General features: G+C 47.2%; 3 protein-coding genes across 3 annotated transcripts in view; 2 read left to right on the top strand and 1 right to left on the bottom strand.

Moving 5' to 3' along the window:
- LOC309550239 (uncharacterized protein) overlaps positions 1 to 14,662 on the top strand; it is a gene marked incomplete at both ends in the record, with an annotated part of 1,760,330 nt that overhangs the window by 1,100,970 nt on the left and 644,698 nt on the right.
- LOC309548798 (uncharacterized protein) overlaps positions 1 to 14,662 on the top strand; it is a gene marked incomplete at both ends in the record, with an annotated part of 266,454 nt that overhangs the window by 197,815 nt on the left and 53,977 nt on the right. The window lies entirely within an intron of this gene.
- The window catches only part of LOC309548802 (uncharacterized protein), a gene marked incomplete at both ends in the record, with an annotated part of 29,684 nt that overhangs the window by 8,568 nt on the left and 6,454 nt on the right, over positions 1 to 14,662 (bottom strand). The window contains one exon of the mRNA XM_082248744.1: positions 9,815 to 9,896. Coding sequence (XP_082104870.1) covers positions 9,815 to 9,896 — 82 coding nt within the window. The remainder of the gene's footprint in view (positions 1 to 9,814; positions 9,897 to 14,662) is intronic.

The raw sequence follows: 14,662 nt of genomic DNA on the forward strand, positions 1-14,662 counted from the left end.
CAAATTCTGATACTCTGCAGGCAAAAGTGATAGCCACCAAAAAGGCAACCTTCTGAGACAATAAAAGAAGAGAAATCTCCCGAATGTTCTCAAAAGGAGGCTTTTGAAGAACAGATAATACAAAATTCGGATCCCATGGAGGTAGCGGGATTTGTCTCGGAGGAGCCATATGGCACACTCCCTGAATGAAAGTGCGAATCAAGGCATGTGTAACTAACGGGCATTGGAAATATATAGCCAAATCCGACACTTGGCCCTTGATAGTGCCCAAAGCCAATCGCTGTTCAACCCCTTTTTGCAGAAAGGCCAAAACCCTAGCTATTGTAAACAAGCAAGGATGCACCTTCAGCGATTCACACCATGAAATGTACGATTTCTACATATGATGATATATCTTCCTGGAAGCCGACTTCCTGGCCTTCAATAGCGTAGGAGTCACAGAGTCAGGAAGCCAAGCCGTTTAAGCCAGAAACTGTAAAGAAGGATGGAACATCAGCCCTTGAGACAGCAGATCTTCCCTGAGAGGAAGTTTCCAAGGAGCACTGGCAACCAACCTTACCAGGTCTGCGTACCAAGACCAGAGAGGCCAGTCTGGAGCCACCAGAATGACCGGAATCCCTTCCACTTCTATCCTGCGTAGAAGCCTTGGCAGGAGTTTCAGCAGAGGAAAGGCATAAATCAGCCGATACTGACACCAAGGAGCCACTAGTGCGTCTGTGGCATTGGCCAGAGGATCCCGAGACCTGGCTATGAACCGCTGAACCTTTTTGTTGAGACGAGAAGCAAACAGATCGAACTTGAGTGCCCCCCACCAGACACACAGGAGATGAAACACCCCCGGGTGCAGAGACCATTCGCCTTGATCCAACACCTGATGACTCAGGTAATCCGCCTGCCAGTTCTCCACACCTGGGATGTGCACAGCAGAGAGGGCTGGAACAAACTTTTCCACCCAAGCCAGAATCTCAGCCACCTCCCTGGCCATCAAGACACTCTTGGTGCCCCCTTGATGATTAATGTAAGCCACAGTCGTGGCATTGTCCGATTTAATCTGAACCGGACAATCTCGCAGACAATTCATCCATTGGCTCAGACAAAGCTTTATTGCTCTGAGCTCCGAAACATCAATTGGTAGTTTGGTTCTTCCACTGTCCAGGTTCCCTGGGCACAAAGCTTTCTCAGCACCCCGTCCCAGCCTGATAGGCTGGCATCCGTGGTCACCATCGTCCAAATCAACGGCAGAAAAGACTTGCCCTGGCATAGTGCTGGTGACTAAAGCCACCACAACAGAGCAGACTTTGTGTTGTTGCTCAACCATATCAAATTGTCCAAGGATTTCGGATCCTTTTTCCATTTGACAAGAATCTGCCTTTGCAAAGGTCTCATGTGGAACTGAGCAAATGGAATCGCCTCAAAGGCCGATACCATCAGACCCAAAGCCCGCATGCAAGTCCACGGAGAGGACAGATTGTTTGCCAACAGCAACTGAATCGCCCCCTACAACTTTTGCAGCTTGTCCAAGGGAAGAAAGACCCTCGCCAAAGTGGAATCCAGAGTCAGGCCCATATAATCCAGTCTCAAGGAAGGTATCAGGGCGGATTTCTTGAAATGGATATTCCACCGAACTCTTGCAGGGTTCTGACAGTGATCGACAAATCGCCCAACAGGGCTGAATGAGAGTCCGCTCTCAATAGGAGATCGTACAGATACCCCAGTACCACAAGCCCCCATTGGTGCAGTAATGCCAACACCGGGGCCAGTACCTTGGTCAAAACCCTGGAGCGGAGGCAAGACCAAAGGGTAACGCCACAAATTGATAATGCTCCTCTGCTACGGCAAAGAGAAAAAACTTCTGATGCCCAGCGAAGATAGGGATGTGTATATATGCGTCCTTGATATCTATGGAGGCCAAGAAGTCTCCCTGGTGTAAGGTCGCCACTACCGTGTAGATGGATTCCATCCGAAAATTCTGTACCCGCACAAAGCGGTTCAGTGCCTTAAGATCCAGCATTGGAAGCACCTTGCCCTCTTTTCTGGGCACAGTAAACAGGTTTGAATAAAACCCTTGAAAGCATTCCTGACAGGGAACTGGTACAATCACTCCTTGTGCGATCTTGTACCGCCACTCATAGATCCCTTAACCGGTCGGGAGAGAGATGAAGAATGGACGGTAAAGACCTGTCCGACGGTCGAGACCGGAATTCGATCTTGTACCCTGATCGGATCAGTTCGTAAACCCATTTGTCCTAAATCAAGGAAGTCCACGGTTCCAGAAAGAAGCCCCCCTACCCCAGAAGCGGTTGAGGGCACCCCTTCATGCAGACGAGGATTAGTCTTCAGATCTGGACTGGCTGGTCTTTGATATACCTGATCATGACTTCTTGGAACCCCCAGAAGACCTGAACGGCTTTCCTTTTTTTTGCGATCTGGAGGTACAAAAAAGTCGCCTGTGAGCAGTGAAGAAAGGCACCCGTCTATGGCGTGGCGCCTTGCCCTTAGAGGATTGAGGAAGAAGAGTACTCTTTCCACCTGTAAGGCCCCTTTCACACGAACGGTTAGATATCAGCTTTTAGCTGAGGATAGATGAAGTTATCTACCGCAGCTAAACTGAGACAATGCTTTCCTATAACCCTATTCACACACAACGTTTAGCAGCGGTTTAATTTCATATGATTTTGTACGTTTAGAAAAAATTTATTTTACTTTGTCCAGGACTGATTTTTGGTAATCGCAGTGCCCTTCGATTGGTGCAGAACACAATCGTTGGTAATCGCAGTGCACTTTTTCAACTGCGGCTAGCAACGGCAACAAAAGAAAGAACAACAGGAAGCACATCAGAATTTTACAAGGTATACCTGGGAATGACACAGGAAGTTGAACAAGGGAGTGTATAGAGATGCAATGGCAGCCCGTGATATCTCTCATGAGGCCATAATAGTCTTGGTGCACGACCGGCCAGAGATTTGGGACCCTGAATGCCCAGGATACTCCAACAGAGTCTTGAAGAGGTTAAAATGGGAGGAAGTGTACCGATTTCTGACTTCAAACTGGGAAAACATGTTTGCAATTGAACAGGAGAACTGAGGTGAGTACATTGATGGATGTGTTGGGGTGCAGGGGTATACATACATGGGATCAGTTGCCTATAGCAACCATACCTTAAAAATAGCAAATGCAGTTTTCTAGGGTAAATAGTTTGCTTTTGGTCAATTATTTGTGCTCCATCCATTATGTTTGTCATCTGTTCAATTTTTTTTTCAATGGAATATATTTCAGGAAAAGGAGATTGGTATAAGATGGAGGTCCCTCCGTGACCGCTACAAGAAGGAACTCAATGAAGAGAAGTCTGCCGAGAAAAGTGGAGCACCTTCAACGTGTCATAGGCCTAACCCTCATGCAGAGGCTTTGTCATTTTTGAGGCGCACCAATGAAATGCGACCGTAAATTTAATTTGTCTTTTTTCTTTTATCCAAGAAGCTGCAGAAAGTGTTAATTTTTTTTAAAAAATATTTGAATGCTATTATTTTTAACTAGAACAATCTCATGCGTTCCCACTAGAGCAAGGCATGGAAGTATTTCATCAGACAATGGAATTGAAGCTGAAGCAAACCAAGAGACAAATGCAGAACCAGTTTCTATGGATGAAAGTCAACCACCCACTCAAGCACCTGTGGTGTGTTTCTTTCACAGTGTCACATATTGTCATATCACAACATCCATCTACAAACCACTTATTGTTGACACCTATAAAAAATGGCAGATGGTGTAAGTGCAGTGACATATTATGTAGAAAAGCTCATCTGTATTCTCATTGTTCTTACAGGAAAATATTGATAGGAGAATCCAGTCAGGTTCCACCACCCGTTGAACACGTCGTACTCAGCAAGAGCCCCCTTTTGAAGAATATTTTGATCGCTTACTTGAAGAAATGAGAAACCATTCTCAAGCCTCTACCTCAAAAGATGATGATGAATTCCTCAAGATCGCGGACCCTGATGTGATGATTTGCAGAATGTTACTGTCTGTATTCAGGGAGGTCCCTCTTGATAAGCGTACTGACGTCAAGGGTGATATATATGCATATATTATGTATATAGTTTCTGCTTGCAATGCAACGCCCATTTCGTAGATTTCAGCCATGGGGATTGGGTTTTCATACACCAAGTGGCTCTTTTACAAAATCACTGCCCGTCCATTACTGTGTTGTGAGTCACTTTGGTTGGGGGGCTTGTGGAACCCAGATTGCTTTGGGGGAGGTTGGGAGACTACTTGTCCAGCTTCTCCTGTTCCTCGTATGTGTAAGTCACCCTGTGTCTATTAGGGGCACAGGATGACCAAGAACCCCAGTCGGGTCTGCATTAATCAGACTCGCTGTACAACCCCACTGGACTCAGCCTTTTGTTTTACCCCGGTTATCCTGGGTTCCATACGTGTGGTTTGTGTTGAAAGAGTGAAGGGCCTCTTTCACTTGGGACAATGATATTTCTGAAAGGTGTCCCTCAGGAAATATATGAAGATACAGTATATTGCAGATTGCTAGGATATTGCAAAGGTGCTTCAGACCCTTGCTAGTGGGGTGGGGGTTTGTTATTGTTGAATACCTGCATTCCATTGTTCTTTTGTTCCTGTCTGCCTTGAGTAAGTTTATTATGGGACATTAATGTTTGTGTGTATTGGTTCTTAGGGGGAGGGGTTGACAGAGTGTATATTTTCTTTGTGCATGTGTTTCAAAAAACAGTTCATTCTGGTTTCACTCCAAAACTTGTACTGTCAAGTTATTGGGGTAACTATAGCCAGATTCATGGATCCCTTGTTCCAGATTGCTTAGGAAGCAGCTTCTTGGACGAGATACCCCGTCTGGGTGTCCTTTTCCATCACAATTACTATAACAGTACACCTGTCATGAGCCCTTACTCAGGGATCCCCACCAATGTACACATCTTTCCAATCTCATCAGGGTTTACAAAGAATGTATGAGCAGCCAAATCCCTGTCCTCCACCCTCCACTTTATCTTCCCAATCTGAATCATCCATAGATGTGGGCAGGGAACCAAGCCATTCTTCCCTGCATTCTCCTTACCCGCTTTATGAAAGTTTGTAGTTTTGTTGACAGCTTTTAATTAGTTATTTCTATGGCTATTTTATTTTTATATTGTGGTTTAATCAGACTGATACCTCTGCTGTAATCAGATATATCCAAACTCCTGCTGATTCTTATGTATCCTATCCTCACTAAAGGCAGGTTTTCTATCGTGGCATGGTCAAATTGCTTCAATTTTACCTTCTCAACCCCCCCTTTATGTCCTCAGCTCCAGCCATCTTGTCTGCACACAGCCTGTTAAACCAGAATGTGTCCAGGTAAGATGAATGCCAGTATACTTTTTACAGATCCTGATAAATCTTGCCAAACCAAATCCATTTTTTTATTTTTGGAAATGAAGTGGAGGAGATGAAGGAGAGGTTACCAACACAAAATCACACCACACAATTTAATGATGCATCTTACATGGGACATGTCTCAGATGGAGGTTGGGCACACTTTGAAGTTTGTGCGTTTCAGAACCCAATTTTTTTTTGTTATAGAAATATTCGTGGCCACTGTATACACAATACTACACAGTAGTTGGTACAGTTGTGATTTATGCAAGGGGTTTATTGCGACTCATGATATCACACCTGCAATATGGAGTCAAACAAAATATTATAGATGTAGAACCCTCCTAGATAGGTGCTAGGAAGAGAGGATAGTTTGTTCTGCCTGTTTAACAGGGGAGTGCCAGGTAAACCATAGTCTGCTCCATCTGCTTATCAGCCGGTTCTGTAGTTCTGCCTGTTGCATGTGTCCATGTGTGATTTATCTGGTCTGAGGGAGTGTCCACACTGTATCCAATAGGGGAGCCTGCTGGACAGTGGAGGAAACCCAGCCAGTGACACAGATGACTATCCCAGTGGGCTGGCACAAGCAGTGGTGAATCCTGGGATATGTTATAAAAGCCAAGGGCACATGTGACAGGGTGTCTTTGGCTGGGAAGCCAGGTCCCAGGAGGAGGGTGACAGCTGTCTCTCCTCCTGTCTGTATGGAAGGTGGTCACAGGCGGTCGGTCTTGTGAGACAGAAGTGTGGTGCTGAGCCAGGAGGTCCAGTGGATGCTGACAAGCGGAGTTGAAGGCAGAGCAACCTTGGGAAAAACAGTGTCCATGAGTACCGGGAAGCTTGCCGGGGGTCTGCCCAGGAAGGGGACCACTCCAGTGGAGAGTCAGTGAACAGGAGCCAGCACACACAGCAAGTGAGAAAGGGGGTGCCAAGTTCGGACCCTGAAAAGAAACTATAACAGAATCATATTCTTTATCTTCACTTCAGTGGCAAGGTGAAGCAGCGGCCTTGCCGCACACTACAGCTAGTTGTCCTCAGATTTGTGCATAGTTCATAGTCGGAGTATCCCACTCATCCCTTCTCCCACCCCAGTTCTAAATAAAACACAAAAACCAAATCCCCTGGATTGTTCATTGTCTGGGCCAAGCATCTAAAGTTATATGTTTCCATAGACTGTTGCTACAGGTAACCCAGGGGAATCCAGAAAGTGCAATTCTCAGCAGTCCTCTAGGGGGCAGTGCTACATATACTTGAAACTGAAAACCTTTTTTTTTTTTTACATGCAAGCATCAGAGTTTTGTATTTTGAAGACCTAAGGTCTTCTTTCTTTCTTTGGTTACCAAGTTTGATACTTGTTTACATAAAGCAAACATAAAAATAAATCCTATATAATTGGACAGAGGTGTTGGCTCTTTGTTATGTTATTAAGAAATTTAATAATGGAATAATATCTACAGAAATGTAACTACAAAGTAAACATGGTAAAAATTATAAAATGGTACAACAGTGATAACTGCAAGTTTACAACAGGCACTGAACAAAACACACAGGAAATGGGTGGGCAGAAATGCACTATGAATAGTCAAGGGACAAAAAAATAAACATAGTTGCTATGGAAATTAGTGGTCCTCTTCACCATCAGAATGCAAGGACACTGATCCATTAGGATGGGGAACGTCCGTGGCGGCCATATCTGCCTCAATAAATTGGGGGTACCCACTGGCCGCTGCTTCACCCCGGCACTGAAGTGAAGATAGAATAAATGTTCCTGCTTGTGTAAAACCCTCCTAGATAGGTGCTAGGAAAAAGCATTTGGGCTGCTCCATCTGCTTATCAGGGGAGCCTGATGAGTAGTTTTGTCTGTTACATGTGTCCATGTGTGATTCACTTGGTCTGAGGGAGTGTCCCCACTGTATCCAATAGGGGAGCCTGTTGGACAGTGGAGGAAACCCAGCTAGTGACACACAGGCTTTTGTGGCTGTCCCAGTGGGAGGGCACAACAGCCGTGCATCGTGTGATAGGTCATAAAAGCCGGGGACATATGTAACAGGAGGTCTTTGGGCGGGTAGCCAGGTCCCAGGAGGAGAGCGACGGCTGTCTCTCCTCCTGTCAGCAAGGAAGGTGGTCACAAGCAGTCGGCCTGGTGGGCCAGAGTGTGGTGCTGAGCTAAGAGGTCCAGGATACTGACAGTGGAGCAAAAGACAGAGTGACCGGAGGAAAAACAGTGTCCATGAGTACCCGGGAGCTTGCCAGGGGTCTGCTTAGGAAGGGGACCACTCCAGTGAGGTCAATGGTCAGAAGCTAGCACACACAGCAAGTGAGAAGGGGGTGCTAAGTTATACCCTGAAGAGTACTTAAGAAATAGTTCACCCTTTAGATCTTCACTTCAGTAGCAGGGTGAAGCAGTGGCCTTTTGCGCACTCTTTACAGTTAGTGTCCTCAGCAATTGTGCATAGTTCATAGTTGGAGTATCCCACTCATCCCTTCTCCCATTCTAATTGAAATAAAACACAAAAACCAACTTTCATGGACTGATCCTTGTCTGAACTTAAAACTGTAAGTACTAAGTTACCACCACCAGTTGCTTATAGTAACCCAGGGGAACCCGTTTCAGCAGCTCCTACGGGGGCAGTGCTACACCTGTAATGTATCTTCAGGGTATATACATTGGCAACCCCTTTCACTCTCACTGTGTGTGCTGACACCTGTCCACTGACTAACACTGGAAGTGGTCCCCTTCCTAAGTTACCATCACCAGTTGCTTATAGTGACCCAGGGGAACCCATTTCAGCAGCTCCTACGGGGGAAGTGCTACACTTGTCATGTATCTTCAGGGTGTGTGCTGACAACCATCCACTGACTATCCCTGGAGTGGTCCACTTCCTGGGCAGACCCATGAACAAGTTCCTCTGTACTCACGGACACTGTTTTTCCAGAGTCTCCGTTGTCTCCAACTCCACCAGTCAGCTTCCCCCGGACCTCTGGTTCAGCTCTACACCCTGGCTCACCAGGCCGACTGCCTGTGACCACCATCCACAGCTACAGAAGGAAAAACAGCCGTCACCCTCCTTCTGGGACCTGACTTCCCGCCCAAAGACCTCCTGCCACATGTGCTCATGGCTTTTATACCCCATCCCATGATGCACCACTCTGTGTGCCAAACCCATGGGACGGTATGAAAGCCTGTGTGTCAGTGGCTGGGCTTCCTCCACTGTCCAATGTGCCTCTCCATTGGACACAGTGGGGACACTCTCTCAGCCCACATGAATCACACATAAACACATGCAACAGACCTGACTAGCAGATTCCACTCCCTGATAAGCAGAGAGTTCCAATGCTTTTACCTGCTGCCTTCCTGTTAAGCAGAAAAAGCCAAAACCACATCTGCTATCTATCATCTGTCCAGGAAGGTGCTACATCTATAAACTCTTATGAAACAAAAAAAAAACACACACACCCACAATTTTTGACATACAAATTCGGACACATTTTTGGTTATTCCTAGATTTAGATGTTTCCAAATCTCCAAATGAAATAGAAAATCAATAAACAAAAATAATTTTAACAGATTTCAACGAAATTCATTACAAACGAATTCCAACTTTTCAAACTCAGATAAGTTAAAAAAAGCGATCGACCGATGCAAATTCTGTGTGAAGAAATAGCTGGCTGTTAAACAGCAAGCCGGGAAGCTAGCCAACCGCATCCTTACCAACCATGAATCATCAACTGTCAGCGGGCTTCCCCACTGACAGAGGAATGTAAAGAAAAAATGTCGGCATTGCCTGGAAATAGAAAAAAAAAAAGTGTGGTTCCTGACCCCCCCCCCCCCCCCCGTCCAAGCCAGACCCTTTGGGGGACCAAACTGTAAAAAAAAAACAAACCAGTGTGGGTTCTCCCCCAAAATCCATACCAGACCCTTTATCCCGGCATGAAGACTGGCAGGTAAGGATAAGTCCACAAGATGGAACTGACCATTATAGGAAATCCCAATTCGCCATGACTGGGGGAATGCGGGTCACATTTCATCAACACATTTATAACAACCAGATCTGTAAGTGTTTGTGAAATCTTCCCACACAAAATGTACTCAGCCAATGAAAGGTAAGGACTCCATTTTTATTTTTCTCCTGAATCGATGACCAACACGGGACAACACTTCATCCATGTCTTTGGTGATCAGACTTTACTGACGAACAATTCCCTCACTCAGGACAGGAATACGGCTTCTCACCCGTGTGCAATATCTGATGTGTGGAAAGATATGACTTGCGTGAAAAACCTTTCCCGCACTCAGAACAAGAATACCGCTTCTCACCAGTGTGCAATCTCTGATGTTTGGAAAGAGTGGACTTCTCTGAAAAACATTTCCCGCACTCAAGACAGGAATACGGCTTCTCCCCCGTGTGCAATCTCTGATGTGTGAAAAGATGTGACTTACGTGAAAAACATTTCCCGCACTCAAGACAGGAATACGGCTTTCCCCCTGTGTAAAATCTCTGATGTGTGGAAAGATTGGACTTCTGTAGAAAACATTTCTTGCAATCATGACAGGAATACAGCTTCTCACCGGTGTGAGATCTTTTATGCACATTAAAATTGTATTTAAAACGGAAACACTTCCCGCACTCAGTACAGGAGAACCTCTTATCTGTTGGAAGGACGGCACCGTCCCTCACAGTCTAAGGTTCCTCAGGATAAGAGGAATACGATGGTCTGGCACCGTCCCTCACAGTCTGAGGTTCCTCAGGATAAGAGGAATACGATGGTCCGGCACTGTCCCTCACAGTCTGAGGTTCCTCAGGATAAGAGGAATATGATGGTCCGGCACCGTCCCTCACAGTCTGAGGTTCCTCAAGAGAAGAGGAATACGATGCCTCTTCCTGATTGGCTGGGAGGAGAGTCAGTGTGACAATAGGGAATATTCATTCGCTATTGTCACACAACTGGGTGGGCTCAGGGCGCAGTGCTCTGTGCCCAGAGCCCACCCTTTTTTGAAACATATTAGAGCCTCTGGCTTTACTCACATGCTTCAGAAAAAAGAAGATCTCCTATTGGAATCCATGAGTTCAGCGCCCTGCATGCAGATTAGGGGGCCGAGCGCATGGATGGGGGGGGGGGGGGCAGCGCCCCTGCACCCCCAATGGACGGGCCGCCCCTGCTCCTCAGGACAGAAAAGAAGACAAAGGTAGGCGACTGCACCAAACTTTGATAAAATGCTGCAATGCACATCGATCACCCAGAGAGCAGAGTCCTCTCCATATGTTTTCCTTTTGGTTACTCCCTAGCAACCCGCATGGCTTCTGCTCCCTTCTGCTGACCTCAAGCCAAACATACTCATGTGTCCCAGACCTCTTCCACAGGGCAATCAATGCATCTGCAGGGCGACCCGGATCCCAGAGGCAGGAACACAACTGCTATATCTGGGCTGGGTGTGCTTAGGAGACATGTGCAGAATGGAAACATTTGTTTCGTTTCGGATAGATTCGTTATGTTACTAATTTTGTATCATTATGGAATTCGTTTAGTTTGGTTTTGGAATTTGTTTACTTTTGTTTAGTTTTCAATAAAAATGGATTTTTGTAAAATCTTACCGTAAAATCCTTTTCTCTTAAGCTCATTGACAGACGTAGTCCTCGTTGATACTAACAACTCGGGTTATGCTGCCCTCTACAGGAGTAGGACTAGACAGGAAAGAAAACATTCTGGCCACACCTTAGGGGCAGTCCCAGAGGGTATATCCTCTCTCTCTCTGCTACAGCTAATCAGTTATGTCACAAAGCAGTGTTTAGAGAATTTAACCCAACCCAACTCAAAACAGAGGGGCGGGTACTACGTCTGTCAATGAGCTTAAGAGAAAAGGATTTTACGGTAAGATTTTACAAAAATCCATTTTTCTCTGTCGCTCATTGACAGACGTAGTCCTCGTTGATACTAACAACTCGGGACGTCCCAAAGCAGTACCACAAATGAGGGGTGGGAAAATGGAAAACAAAAATCCAATCTAGAAGGCCCAACCGGTGCCAACTAGAAGTTCTCAAGGCTCATCGATCAAAGATGAGACTCAACAGAAATTCCAACAGAAAAAAACCCTCGAGGTAGACCACCGGTCTCCTCAAATTGCGGCCTGCAAAACCTTGCGGCCAAATGAGGCATCCGCCGATGCTATCACATCAACTTTATAAAATTTTGTAAAGGTATGTACCGACGACCAAGTGGCCGCCTTACATACCTGGACCACAGACGCCTGATGGCGGAAGGCCCAGGAAGTACTGAGCGCTCGAGTGGAGTGCGCCTTAACAGGGAACGGAGGATTCCGTCCCCTAATAGAATAAGCCTGTACCACCGTCTGTCTAATCCATTTGGGGATAGTTGCGGCAGATGCAGGCAACCCCTTTCTGGGGCCATCCGTGATCACAAAAAGTGAATCCGTCTTACGGAACGATTCCGTAGCCTTCAGGTATACCCTGATTGCCCGAACCACATCCAAGGAATGCAACGCATGTTCCCGATGATGATTGGGCTGAGGACACAAGGAAGGTAGCACAATATCTTCATTCAGATGAAAGTCTGAAACCACCTTTGGAAGAAAGGATGACTTCGGATGAAGAACTACCTTATCCCTATGAACCACTAAATATGGGGACTGGCATGATAATGCAGCCAGTTCTGACACCCTGCGTGCAGAAGTGATAGCCACCAAGAAGGCCACCTTCTGGGATAAAGTAAGCAAGGGAATCTCCCTGATGTTTTCAAAGGGAGTTTTCTGCAGAACCGACAAAACCAAATTAAGATCCCAGGGCGGTAAGGGCGCGCGGACTGGTGGAGCCAGGTGCCGCACCCCCTGAATGAAATTCCGCACCAAGGAATGAGTAGCCAAGGGCTTCTGAAAGAAGATTGCTAATGATGAAACCTGACCCTTGATGGTGCTCAAGGATAGTTTCTGATCAACCCCCTTTTGCAGAAAAGCCAATATTCGGGTCACCGAATAGGTACGTGGAGGAAATCCCAAAGATTCGCACCACGCGACATAAGTCTTCCATGTGCGATAATAGACCTTGCTGGAAGTCGCTTTCCTTGCCTTAATTAGAGTAGGAATAACTGAAGCTGACAACCCTCTGTCCTTCATTATCTGGGTCTCAATGGCCAGGCCATTAAAACCAGCGACTGTAAAGCACAATGGAAGATCGGTCCTTGAGACCGCAGACCCTCCCTGAGAGGAAGTCTCCAAGGAGCGGCGTTCGCGACTAGCATGTCCAAATCGGCCTGACCGGCTTGACGAGGCTAGCCTAGAATTTCCAGGATAACTGGAGTTCCCTCCATCTCCATCCTGCGGAGAAATCTCAGCAGCAATCTGAGAGGAGGGAATACCTCTAATAGCTGACACTGCCTTTACAGGCCGTTCAGCGCGTCTGCTGCGTCCGCTGGAGGATCGTGGGCGCACGTTACCAATCTCCGCGCCTCCGGGATGCTCTGAAGAAGACACAGATGGTAAAATCCTTGGTGATTGACTTAAGTCATCACCCTGATATTGCCTGACTGGATCCGAACCAGGCTGCCCTAGAGCTACCTGGCCCAGGCAATCCGACAAAGTCTGATCGTTCTCTGTTCCCACACATTTATCAGACACCTGATTCCTATCAGGAGTGATGATTTCTCCTGGTTGAACATTAGAGACCGAAGTCACCCGGCTAGAGGCTCCTTGGTCTGTCTGCTCAACCGGATCCGATTCCTGTGGGGAACTGAGACTAATCTTTGGAAAAGGTAAAGAAAATGATCTGTTCAGGGAACGGTAACTACCGCTCCCTGTAGTACTAAAATGTTGGAAGGGAAGAATCGCACCGGTAGCAATGATCGATGCTCGATCTAGTGCTCTGAATACCGGTGAAGACGTCCCCCCACCCTCAAGCCGGGTGGGGGCGCACCTTCAGGCTGTGTAAGCCTTAGCTTCAGGTTTGGCTGAGTCGGTCTTTTGTTTGTCCGACCAGCGCTTCTTGAACCCTCCTAGAGGGGTTTTGCCCTTCCCGCTTGCTCCAGCAGAGCGAACGAACCCTTTATGGGCGGCAAAGAAAGGTCTACGCTTGTTACGAGGTCCTTTAGCTTTAGCAGCCTGTGGCAAAAAAGTGCTTTTGCCCCCAGTGGCATCCTTAATGATCTCATCTAGGGTGGCCCCAAATAGACGATTCCCCTGAAAGGGGAGATTCGCCAAGGTCTTTTTGGAACCTAGGTCCGCATTTTAACCACAGCACACGTCTGAGGATTACCGCTGACATAGATGCATGCCCTCCACAACTAGTGCGTCCACCAATGCTTCTTCTTGTGCTATGGCGGAAGCATGAACGTCCTCCTCACTGTCTGAGGGAACTTTACCTGAGACAACAGCCCCTGCAGAGGGACCTGCAGCTGCAATGACCATCTCAGAATCTGAATCTGAAGTCTCAGATGATATAGGGGTAGGCGGGGGTCGCTTTCTTGACCCCCGTTCCTGACAGGCCGTCTCCACCCGAGCCACCAAAGACTCCAAAACTGCTGTAAATGCATCCATACTCTGTGCACTGGCGGGTCCCGCGGCCCCCTCGAGGGAAACAGGTGGGGGTACCTGTGTGGCAGGGTCCATGATAATTCCAGATATTACCCGGAAAAAATCAATTGCCCAAAAAAATAAAACCTTTTTTTTTTTTTTCACACCCCCAGCGCCACAATGCCCCTCAGTGTTACCTGCTTAGGGACCCCTACAGAGCGAGAGAGAGAGATAGACCCCAAGGCTCACCACTTGATGCTCAGAGTTTCAAATGCAACTTGTTTCAGCACTGTCTAGAACAGACAGGAAGTCTTTTGGCTGGCTTCCCGGGTACAAAGGAGGCGGCTCCGCCCCTCTGCACGCTTTCCGGCGCCTCCCCTAGCTCCACGAGGTGTTTGGGTCACCTCAAACATGGCCGCCCCCATGCTGGAGACACGAGGCTACGCTAATATGGCGGCCTCGTGCGATCTGCCAGACAATGGCGGCGGCCTGTACAGGATAACGGCGTGTCTCCTGCGGGAGAATCTCAGCCCCACAAACCTTCACCCTAATGGTGATCAGCCTGGCCGGCGGTACCGGACCCTGGCGGGCCATATGCGGTCCGTGGGCCGTCGGAAGGCATCTGCCTTTGCTGGAGGAATGCGATCTGGACTGCAGTATACATGTTTAGCCATCGCCCTGTGAACACTTCTGACAGGTAGGATACCTTATACTATCACAGTAATATTCTAGTACTGCCACTGACTTCAGTCATCTTTACAGTTTTGA

The sequence above is a fragment of the Pelophylax lessonae genome (genome assembly GCF_965119305.1).
Source record: "Pelophylax lessonae genome assembly, chromosome: 3".
In the NCBI taxonomy this organism is placed as follows: domain Eukaryota; kingdom Metazoa; phylum Chordata; class Amphibia; order Anura; family Ranidae; genus Pelophylax; species Pelophylax lessonae.